At 34.4% G+C, this 12,259-nt stretch overlaps 1 protein-coding gene across 1 annotated transcript in view; it reads right to left on the bottom strand.

Moving 5' to 3' along the window:
• Window positions 1-12,259, bottom strand: part of Sacm1l (SAC1 like phosphatidylinositide phosphatase) — a 57,859-nt gene that overhangs the window by 11,215 nt on the left and 34,385 nt on the right. The window contains exons 9-13 of the mRNA XM_026389898.2: window positions 9,572-9,657; window positions 8,713-8,799; window positions 8,167-8,235; window positions 3,822-3,901; window positions 755-853 (exon numbers count right to left, since the gene is read on the bottom strand). Coding sequence (XP_026245683.1) covers window positions 755-853; window positions 3,822-3,901; window positions 8,167-8,235; window positions 8,713-8,799; window positions 9,572-9,657 — 421 coding nt within the window. The remainder of the gene's footprint in view (window positions 1-754; window positions 854-3,821; window positions 3,902-8,166; window positions 8,236-8,712; window positions 8,800-9,571; window positions 9,658-12,259) is intronic.

Raw genomic sequence — 12,259 nt, 5'->3', positions numbered from 1 at the left:
GGCAGAATAAAATGATAGAATGATTTATAGATTCCTTCTTCTACCTTTAAAATAAGTGAAGACAGATATATGCATAGAATACAGTAAATCTGTGAACCAACATGATAAATAATATAGTAAATGCATACAGAAAGTACCACAAATATATTCAGACCTTTATTAATCCTACTCTTGAGAATTTGGGAAGGGGGGATTTAATAGAAGTAAAAATCTATATATACATGTAACTCAAGTGACACACTGTAGCTTGCTCAGGATAGGAGAAAAGGAAATGAACTGGATATTTAATGTAAAGGAAAACATTTGTTTCAAATCATGTTAGACCTAATGGAATACAGAAAAGCCACTAACACTAACATTAAAAAGTCTATGCAGACTAATAATCAAAAAATCTATGATGGAATGTTTAGTGAAAACAACTGAATATAGAACAGTGGTAAACCAGATCAGTTATGTGAAAACTTGTAAATGTGTTGAAGATAATTTATAGTATGAATATATCCAAATGGGTCATTTTTAAGAATTTAGGAATAGTTTTAAATCATCAATTCTCATCTTTCCAATAAAAAATTTAAACAATAAAATAATACACTCAAGGACCAAAATAAAATAGTATACAAAGCACTGACAACTAAGGAAACTTCCTTTGTAAGTCTACTAGATATTATATAATAAATGATTGATATTATATATATATGTATATATACACACACATTCATTCATTTTACCTCCACAAGAAAACAATATAGCTTACCTTAATTCATCTTGAATTTCTGCTACCTGATCCAATAAAATACTTAGACGATCCCATCTCATATTTTTACATTCCTTATGGAAGTCAAACGCAATGTATCTAGCAAAAGGAAAGATTCAGATATTGATAAGAAATCATTCAATTTCCTTCTATTAATCATACCTTCAAGGTAGGCACAGTGGTGCATACCTGTAATCCCAATTACCAAGCCAGCTGAAGAAGGAGGATCACAAGTTAAAGGCCAGCCTGGGCAACTTAGTGAGAATGTGTCTCAAAATTAAAAAAAAAAAAAAGGAAGTGGGGATATAGCTCACTGGTAGAGCCACCTGGGTTCAAGCCGCAGCACTATACATATCACACCACCTGCTGGTGCCCATACTTATGGGGGAGTTTATGTTGTGTGTTGTGTGTGTGTGTGTGTGTGTGTGTGTACACATATACGTATACAAATACACACACATATGTATATATGTATACACACCAACACATAAATACATGCAAACACACTTCTATTTTCACATGTTCTTCAAGGGGCCCTCAGGAGTAGAGAAGTACAATAAATACTAGTGAGGTGGACTAAGTGCAGTAATGAGGTGCATACAGTAGAGGCACAGTGCATTTGAACACCCAGTTATACATTTATTCTTTATTCTTATGTGCAAAGAATAGGGTCCCTTTTTATATTTTTCAAATCAATTAACATGTTCAGAATGGTCAAACTCAGTTCAGTGCATGGAGGATCTGTTGGGGATTAAGGGTTGTGGGAAGTGCAGGCAGGAGAGTGTTTAGTTACTGGCCATTCTAACAAAAAATTCACTTTCTTCTATCAATATCTATACATCGCCCATACATGTGGCAGAGATGCTTTTCTTGATGGTCAATCTATAATGAGCTTCTCCCAATTATCACAATTCTAAAAGTTAGAGGAGATCTAATAGTTAAGATGTCCTACCATAAAGCTGAAATGATGCCCTTGAGAGTAGGAAAAAACCATTAAGTCCTAAAAGCCAAGGGAGGAAGGGTACAGAGAACCTGAGCACCATGAACACATGTTCAGGAAGTAGGACTAGACAGGCATTATGATCTCATCTGCAGAGTGAAAATCCAGATGAAGCACCTGCTTTCATGAGACTCCCTGGGCTCCAACACACCGAAGGATTATGAATGGAGCATGAGCTTTTAACATATAAAGAATGCCCACCATCTCAATAGTTATCTCAAGTGAGAACAGTACCCTCAGAAATAATACAAATATCCAGATTAGTTAATGACTGGGAATGCCATTTTCAAAGGAAACTCCAATAAAAGTGGCAATATGATCAGGAGTATTAGTTCTAGCCTTGTTTTTATAACTTTATTTTATTCATTTATTTATTTTATGTGGTGCTGAGGATGGAACCCAGTGCCTCACACAAACTAGGCAAGTGCTTTACTACTGAGCCTCAGCCCCAGCCCCAGCCCTTGCTAAAGCAATCTAAGCAGGCATAATGTTTTAGTAAAGCAAAATGAAAGTGCTACTAGAAAATGCTACTGTACAACACTGGACCTCTCGTCAACAATACTGTATTGCATATTTAAAAATTTTGTTAAGGTAGTTCTCATATTAAGTGTTCCTACCATAATAAAATAAAATTAAAGGAAAAAAAGAAAACCAACAAACCAAAAGAATCTATATAGCTCACTAGCATCTAAACGTACTTGGATTCTTAGGCTTGTACCCTTGTTTTAAATCAGTTATGTCTTCCAAGAATGAGTTAGAGTTATATTCTGATGATTAATTATTTTAAACATATTATTTTACTCTGAACCCAAAGGTTGAGCAGTTTTACTTCTCTCCAAATTCTAGGAAGAAACCCTTAGAGATACTTCACCTCACACATCTAGGTATTTTTCATCCAGTTTCCAAAAGAATAACTTTCCACTGCTAAATGAGTCCTAGTAGTCTTCATAAGTGTGGCCATACGACTTTTCTTTTTCTGGCCATATTCATCCACTTGCTTCACTCATTGTAATAACTGGCTTAACAACTAAAAGGTTTATCAGTACAAGAGACATCTTAGAGACAACAACAAATCTACCATTTGACTGCAGATTTAAATCAACTCACTGATTTTCCTGCCTGCCAGAATATGTATTTATCAACTTTTTAAAAATTCAAATACAATCTTATTATGTTCCTCTGTCTGGTGGTCTTTAGAGTTCACAAAATAAATAGCTTTGGGTTGCTTGTTCTTTAGCAGTAGGAAACCTTCACATTGCCCAAAGGGCATGACTCTAGTTAATTCACACCTCAAGTTCTCAAAGTTAGCTGTTGTTAAAAACTCCAAATTTCTCAGGACAACTCTGGAGGCAAAAAATGCCTATGGAAACTGTAATAGGCACAGGGATCTAACCAGGGGTGTACACAGGAGCCAACAGATGAACTTTTTCCAGTACACATAAGCTGGACTCCAACCCCAGAGATTCCGATCATCCGGTCTGATGGTATAGATTCTCAGGCACACCTTGTATAGGAGTCCCCTCTCTTGAGTCTCCTAAAGCATGTCTGGGCAGGTTCTACTCTCAAAAGGTGGAAGTATGGATGGATCGAGGATCTGATGAATTTGCTAGAGCTTTTGAGTTGGACAGGAAAGCATGAAGGTCTTCCCCAAGATTCATTATATTATTCATCTTTGTGTACACTTAAACTTTTCCATACAATTTCTCCCCAAATGCTAGTAACCACTTCTTACTATTGTATACCCCCACCACCCACCCAGTTTCCTAGGGAGAAGCTCCAAATGGGCTGCCTTACTTTGTACCTTTCCACAGGGAAACTGATGTTTTAGGATCCCATCTTTTCACAAGGATACATAGTATTTGCAACTGTTGCCTGGTATTAGGACAGGCATAGGTAATGTTCCAAATGAGGTCACCATGCAAAAGCTTAACTGATCCAGAAAATATGGTGGCTAACCTCAGAGGCCACACACCAAACAATCACAAAAGACTGAAATTCCTGACCTATTGGCCACAGCAAATGCATATTGGACCTGAGAAATCCAGCAACAGATTCTGAGTGAGGTACCTGATCATTCCACTTCCCAAGGAAGACACCATTGTTGCAAATGTTTGTTCAAGTGGTTTCTCTGAGCCCTTCTGGTTTACCTGTAAAAAAAATTTAAAACACCATAAATAACTTTGTTTATTTAAAGAGAGAGATCAGAAGAATAACAAGGATGCTTCAAGTTCTCATTTTGGCACAGAAACAACAAACCTAGAAGTTATCTGAACTAACTTTGTAGAATAAGTAAAGATAAATACAAGGGCAAATATAAAACCCAGTATTATTGTAATCTTGCTCTATAACTCCATTTTAAAATTTTCTACAGGATTTAAAAGTAAAATTAATAAAAACTGTAAATCTGTATTATCAGGAACACAACGTGTAAAGCCACAATTTGCAATATCCACAACACAAAAGGGAGGGCAAACCTTTTTAGGATTAGAGCTCTATATGCAATTGAAATTGGTTATAATTAAAATTAGATAGTTTTAACTTTAGAAATTATATATGATCCTCAGGCTAACCAAAAGAAAGCTACAGAATATACACAAAAGAAAATAAGAAGGCAATTCAAACATATCACTACAAAGAATCAACTAAACACAAAAGAAGATAGCAATGGAGGAAATAGGTAACAAAAACTACAGGTCATATAGGAAATAAATAGCAAAATGGCAAAAGCAAATCCTTTGTTATCAGTAATTAATTTAAATATAAGTGAATTAATTCTTCAATAAAAAGAGATAGATTGGGAGAAAGGATAGAAAAAAGAACGAACCCTATGGTGTTTATAAGACATTTACTTTCAAGATACATAACGGGTTGAAAGTAAAAGGATGAAAGAAGATATTCTGTGTAAATAGCAATCAAAAGAGCTAGAGCAATTGTATTAGTATCAGGTAAAATATACCCTCAAGTGAAAAGCTGTTATAAGAGAACATTAAATATTAATAAAAGAGTCAATTCACCAAGAAGATCTAACAATTAAAAATAAAGAAGCAACAAGCCATCAGAGTCCAAAAATATAATGAAGCAACACTGGCAATATAAAAGTCTAACCATAATAGTTGAAAACTTTCAATACCTCATTTTTATAACAGACAAAATAATCATACAGAGGATCCATAAGAAAATGGAGACTTTAAGTAACATAGATCCCATTAGGCCAACAAACATGCAGAATATTCCACCCCATTAATAGCAGAATACACATCTTTCCAAAAGGCACATGGAACATTCTCCAGGATAATCCATATGTCAGTTCACAAAGCACAAAGCAAGTCTTCTAATAAATTTTTAAAAAGTAAAATATATTTTCTGATCACAATAAAAGAAGAAGAATAGAAATTTCACAAATATGTGAAAGCAACATACTCCTGAACAACCACTGGGTCAAAGGAAAAAATCACCAGAGAAATTAAAAAGTACTTGAGACAAATGGACAATATAATATGCCACAACTTATGAGGTAAAGCAAAAGCAGTGCTAAGAAGAATTTACTGCTATAAAGGCATTTAAAAAAAAAAAAAGGAGAACCTCAATCCATGATCTAATTTTATGTCTAGAAACTAGAAAATAAGAGTCAAATGTCTAGAACTAGAAAAAGGAGAGCAAACTAAACCCAAAGCTAACACAAGTAAAGGACATGATAAAGATTAGAGCAGAGAGAAACAAAACAAACAGAAAACCAAGAGAGAATACCAACAAAACAAAAAATTCATTGTTTGAAAAGGTTAATAAAATTAAAAAAACTTTAGCTAGAATGACCCCCCCCTCCATTCAAAAAAAAAAAGAGAGAAGACTCAAATTACTAAAACTAGGAATGATAGGACATTACTAACAATTTTTGAGAAATAAAAAGGATTAAAATATTATTTTAATATTAATATTAAAATATTAGCACTCATGTATCAACAAATGCATAACCTAGATATGAATAAATTCCTAGACATACAGAATCTACCAAAACTTAATCATAAAGAGATAGAAAATATCAATCAACCAATAACTAGAAAGGAGACTGAATGAGTACTGAAAAGTTTCCCAACAAAAAGCCCTAAACCAAATAGCTTCACAGGTGAATTTTACCAAACATTTATGGAAGAATTAACACCACTCTTCTTTTTCAAAACACAGAAGAGGGAATGATTTCTAACTTGTTTTATAAGAAAAGGATTATCCTGATATCAAAGTCAAACAATGATACCACAAAAAAACTACATATTTATTAAAGATAATAAATTCAGCAAAGCTGCAGCATACAAAAATCAACACACAATAATCAGCTACATTTCGATACACTAACAATGAAAAGTTCTAAAAGAAAATTAAGAGTTCCATTTACAATAGCATCAGAAAGAATACTCAGGAATAAACTTATTCAAGGAAATGAAAACATGTTCCCCGAAAACTACATTGCTGAAACTTAAAAATGGCAAGACATTGGTGTTCATGGGCTGACACTTAATATTAAGATGATAATACTACCCAAAGTCATCTACAGAGTCCCTATAATCTCTATTAAAATCTCAATGGCAAAAAACCAGGAAATTAAAAAAAAATCTCAGTGGCATTTTTTGCAGAAATAGAAAAACCTCCTATGGAATGGAATTTCAAGGGACCCCAACTAGCCAAAATAATCTTGCAAAAGGAAGAGGAAGTTGGAGGGGGGATCTCATGCTTCTTGATTTCAAAACTTATTTAAAAAAGCCACAGTGTCATACTGACATAAGGACACACAACACAGGCCAATGGCATAGGCCAGAAGGTCCCCAAATTGGCCCTTGCATATAAGTTCAACTGATTTTTGACAAGGAGGTCTCAACCATTCAATAAGTACTGGACAGTCTTTTTGACAAATGGTGTTCAAAAAACTAGAAATCTATATGCAAAAAATGAAGGTGTACCCTTACCTTACACCACATACAAAAATTAACTCAAAATGGATCAAAGGCCTAAATGTCAGATCTAAAGCTTTTTTAGAAAATTCTTTAAAGAAAATACAGGGACAATTCGTGGATTTATCAATGATTTTGTTTGATATGACACCAAGAGCACAGACAACAAAAGAAAAAACAGATAAGCTGAACTTCATTAGAATTAAAAGCTTTTGTGCACTACATACTACTCTCAAGAGAGTGAAAAGCCAACTGAAAGAATAGGAGAAAATATTTGAAAAAAAACTCTAAATATCCAGGATGTACACAGAATGACAACCACTCACAACAGAGATAAAACAAGATCTGGGGATATAGCTCAGCTGGCAGAGGGCTTGCTTTGCATGCACAAGGCCCTGGGTTCAATCCCCAGAACCACAAAAAAAAAAAAAAAAAAAAAAAAAAAAAAAAAAAAAAAAAAAAAAAAAAGAGAGAGAGAAAAAAAATAACCTGACTTAAGTAAACATCAAGAAAAAAAAAGAAATGCTCCTAAAAAAAGATACACAAATGGCCAATAAGCACATGAAAAGATGTTCAACATCACCAGTCATTACATAAATCTAAATCAAAACCACTATGAGACACCAATTCCACACCCATTAGTATACCTATCATCAAAATAACTATTGCCAGGGACTGGAGAAACTGCAACCCTATCCTAGTGAATTGCCAATAGAAAGGGGCAGCCACTATGGATAACAGTTCTGTTGTTCCTCAAAATATTAAACAGAATCATCACATGATCTATCAATTCCACTTCTAGGAATATACCTAAAAGAATTAAGGGTTGGAGATATGGCTCAGTGGTAGAACGCTTGTCTAGAATGCATGATGCCCTGGGTATAATCCCTAGCACTGGGAGAAAAAAATTAAATCTGAAAGAATTGGAAGCAGAGACTCAAGTAGAGAAACTTGCACATGAATGTTCATAATGGCATCATTCACAATAACCAAAAGGTAGAAATAAGCTAAATAACTATCAATAGATTAATGTAGCATACAGCTACAACAGAATACTATTCAATCTTAAAAAAGAATAAAATTCTGAAACATGCTACAACGTGGATGAATCTTTAAAATGTTTATAACATTTATACTAAGTGAAATAAGTAAAATACAAAAGGACAAAGATAATATGATTCTATTTACATTGGGAACCTAAAATAGGGAAGTTTAGAGAGATTGGAAATAAAATAATTAATAGAGGCTGGTGTGTGGGAGGTAATAGGAAGTTATTACTTAATGAGTACAGAGTTTGGTATGATGGAAAGTAGCAGAAATGAATAGTGGTGATGGGTATAAAACACTAAGAAATACTTAATGCCTCTGAACTGTATACTTAAAAAATGTTTAAAATTATAAATTTTCTATTAACAAAATTAAGTTATTGTTTTATTTCCACCCCCCAAAGAAACATGCAAGAAACCTACCAGATTGATTATGACTTGTTTTCCATAAATAATTACTTGTGAATCAAAATGCCTTTGGAAACCATCCATCTAGAGAGGGGAAATAGATATTTACCATATAACATTATAGGAATATTTTATAATTTTTTTTAAAGTACCTCCTTAAATGTCCCATTTCTATACTCAAAAAAGCATATCAGAATGCTTTCTAGATATTCTAAATACTATGTAGTAAACAGTAATTACAAGCCATTTTACTCTGAGCTACAATACTAGTCTAATTCTGAGCACAACCTCAAATAAAATATACTAAGTATTTTCAACAGCATAAGTTGTAAATCTTACTGAGCTCCCTCAAATTTGTACTTGCCATCAACATTCAAGCACAGTCATTTCCCACGTATTTCTAATATGCAATCTTTGAAGCATTTTGGTTTAGAGGTTCACTATGTGCCAAAATCAAGAAGGACCTCAAGATGTTGAATTCTGCTTATGGAGAACTAGTGCTTTATATGCAAACCTAAATGGCCCCTGAGCTTCCACTTTTAGCCAATGAAAGATACACACATGATTTGCTACTTTGTTGATCTGCGGCCGTGGTTTGTACTTAAGGTTTGGTCTTTGGGACCAGAAAACAGGGATTGATCCTCGAGTCTAAAAGAAAAGAGAGAAATGTGAAATCAAACACATACAAACTGTTTTTCTCAACTTACTCATTGTTAGCAGTATAAATATTAGTGACTCTGCAAAGGTAAAAGATAATGCAACCTACCAGCTATGGAAGAGGTACATACACACCTACTCCAAAAGTTCATATTTTGTAGGAAAATGCTCAGAAAAGACTCTTTGTCCTAATTTTACATACATGGCATTTGTGTAGTAGACAGTTTTGTATTTTCCCTAAATTCTAAAATAAATCAATTTACCCACAAGTAAAAATTAATAAGGCATGTTTATTATATAATTTGGCAGCATGAAAATTTTTAAAATTACTTTATTCATTCTTAAAGGAATTATGTTATGAACACATGAATACATTACACACTATCACTGGAGCAGGAGTGATCCACAATTCCATGAGGAGGCAACAGATGAGAGGTATTACTTCACAGTGAAGTGCAAGGCAGGCAAAGCCAACCAGAAGCCAACAGCCTATCCTCAGACAAGTGGCCACATTTCCATAACCATACCCCTCCTCCCCTACCCTCTCCTTAGGTATTGAAGAGCAGCAAATGTCAGCAGAACAGTGCCTGATTAATGAACAATTCTTTGGGGAGGGGAGGGGGGTACTTCTTACACATGGTAGACAAAGATATTACTTAAAGAGGGAAAAGGAAGGGGAGGAAGATTCCAACATGACAGAAAATTATGATCAAGCAGAAAAGGCCAAAAGGCAAGCTGCCAATCAGACACCGCCATAACTTGCCTGTACAAATGAAGCCCTGTTCCCATTATAGTGAACAATTTGTTCTGTTTCTACAAAGTTAGCTGCATGGCCTTCAGAATCAATTCCTAAATCGAGAAAAAATTAAGGTTTAATTATAATTAGTACATAAGAAACACACCAGAAACTCACTAATTCAAGTTCACTTAGAACAAATTAACTCAGTTCAAATTTAAGGGAAAGTACTTATAAAATTAAAATTTAAACAAATACATTACATATGACCTGAAAACTAACAGCTTACTGATTTAAACAGGTTTAAATAGGAGTTTTAAAGACCTATTAGTAGGGCTGGTGTTGTGGCTCAGCGGTAGAGTGCTCGCCTTGCACGTGCGAGACCCTGGGTTTGATCCTCAGCACCCATATACAAAAATAAACAAGTGAAATAAAGGTGTTGTGTCCAACTACATCTAAAAAATAAATATTAAAAAAAAGACCTATTAGTAAACAAATGAAGCTAGTCACTTTTTTTTATACAAACTTTTTCTAAAACAGTGCTTCTTGAGACATCTTCAAAAAAAAAAAAATTCTCAATCCTACTTTGAAAAACGGTACTCTGAAAGTTGAAAAACAATCAACTTAAGTGATCATACTTAGTAATTACACAATATTATAGGCAAATGAGGCCCACAACAGTAATACTGTTTAGTTATAATAATTCAGAGGATTTCTGAAAGATGCCTGTTAATTTTAATTATCAAAATAAACACAGAAACTGCATATGATTCTAGAGCTTCTAAACTCCATGAATATACCAATGAAACCTGGTGTGGAAAGTACTGCTCTACAGTGTTGGCAGAGCTTAGTCCTTTCCAGTATCTGAAGTGCTCCCTTACAAAGTTATTTATATATTTTTTTTTTTTTGCTAACAAAGGCTTGCTAAGCAAAAGCAACTTTCAAGCTAGTCCCTAACACAAATTACTAAATTCTCAGAAAGCAATGGATTTTTAGCTCTCAAAATATTTTTAGCACCCTTTCTATGTGATATATTTCTCAAATATAGCATTTTGAGGTATGTGTGCAGTATTATTGTTTTTGTTAATGTATTACCACAAGAGGACAAAATTATTGAGCCAAATTAGCAGTGACTTGATCTTATTAATCCTAAGATTATCTTCAGAGGCATAAGCTGTTTTTTTCCTTCCATAATTCCAATTAAGAGACAATATAGGGGCTGGGCATGTGGCTCAAGCGGTAGCGCGCTCGCCTGGCATGCGTGCGGCCCGGGTTCGATCCTCAGCACCACATACCAACAAAGATGTTGTGTCCGCCAAGAACTAAAAATAAATAAATATTTATAAAAAAAAAAAAGAGACAATATAGAGTTACTTTTACAATGAAGAGAGGAGGAAGAATGGAAAAGGGAAAGGGAGAAGAAAAGGTGAGAGAGATCTCTTTATGAAAAGATTGCCAAGACATACCAAATTTTAAAAAAGGAAGAAAACAGGGCATAAGAAAATGTAAAGTGTATAACTACTGTCTACAAAAGAAGAAAAATAATTAACACATACCTGTCCAACATAAAATTATCCAGAAGGATAAACAAGAAACTAACATGTGATTACTTGGTAGGACTATGAACTGAGCAGATGAAGACAACAATGGGACGGACATTTTTAGTACCTCTTAAAATCTTTTTTAAAATTTGAAATATGCAAATTTACTGCCTATTAAAAAACTGCAATTATAAAATATACTTCTACCGAAGAAAACCTAGTTTCTTGTTTTTTTAAATTTATTTATTTTTCCTTTTATTTTTTTTTATTGTTGGTCGTTCAAAACATTACATCTAACTTGAAATATCATATTTCACAGTTTGATTCAAAAGGGTTATGAACTCCCATTTTACCCTGTATACAGATTGCTGAATCACATCAGTTACATCAATTACATTTCCATTGATTTACATATTGCCATTCTAGTGTCTGATGAGTTCTGCTCTCTATCCTAACCTCTACTATCCCCCCTCCCCTCCCCACCCCTCCCCTCTTCTCTCTCAACCCCCTCTACTGTAAAACATTTCTTCCTCTTGTATTGTTCTTCCCTTACCCCTCACTTTCTCTTGTATGTAATTTTGTGTAACCCTGAGGATCACCTTCCCTTTCCATGCAATTTCCCTTCTCTCTCCCTTTCCCTCCCCCCTCTCATCCCTATTAATGTTAATCTTCTTCTCCTGCTCTTCGTCCCTACTCTGTCCTTAGTTACTTCCCTTATATCAAAGAAGACATTTGGCATTTGTTTTTTAAGGATTGGCTAGCTTCACTTAGCATAATCTGCTCTAATGCCATCCATTTCCCTCCAAATTCTATGATTTTGTCATTTCTTAATGCAGAGTAATACTCCATTGTGTATAAATGCCACATTTTTTTTATCCATTCATCTATTGAAGGGCATGTAGGTTGGTTCCACAATCTTGCTATCGTGAATTGTGCTGCTATGAACATCGATGTAGCAGTGTCCCTGTAGCATGCTCTTATTAGGTCTTTGGGGAATAGACTGAGAAGGGGAATAGCTGGGTCAAATGGTGGTTCCATTCCCAGCTTTCCAAGAAATCTCCATACTGCTTTCCAAATTGGCTGCACCAATTTGCAGTCCCACCAACAATGAACAAGTGTACCCTTTTCCCCACATCCTCTCCAGCACTTGTTGTTATTGGACTTCCTAATGGCT

Source organism: Urocitellus parryii, chromosome 3 (assembly GCF_045843805.1).
Source record: "Urocitellus parryii isolate mUroPar1 chromosome 3, mUroPar1.hap1, whole genome shotgun sequence".
Lineage (NCBI taxonomy): Eukaryota > Metazoa > Chordata > Mammalia > Rodentia > Sciuridae > Urocitellus > Urocitellus parryii.
The sequence above is the reverse complement of the archived record's forward strand: the minus strand, read 5'-3'. Positions and strand labels throughout refer to the sequence as shown.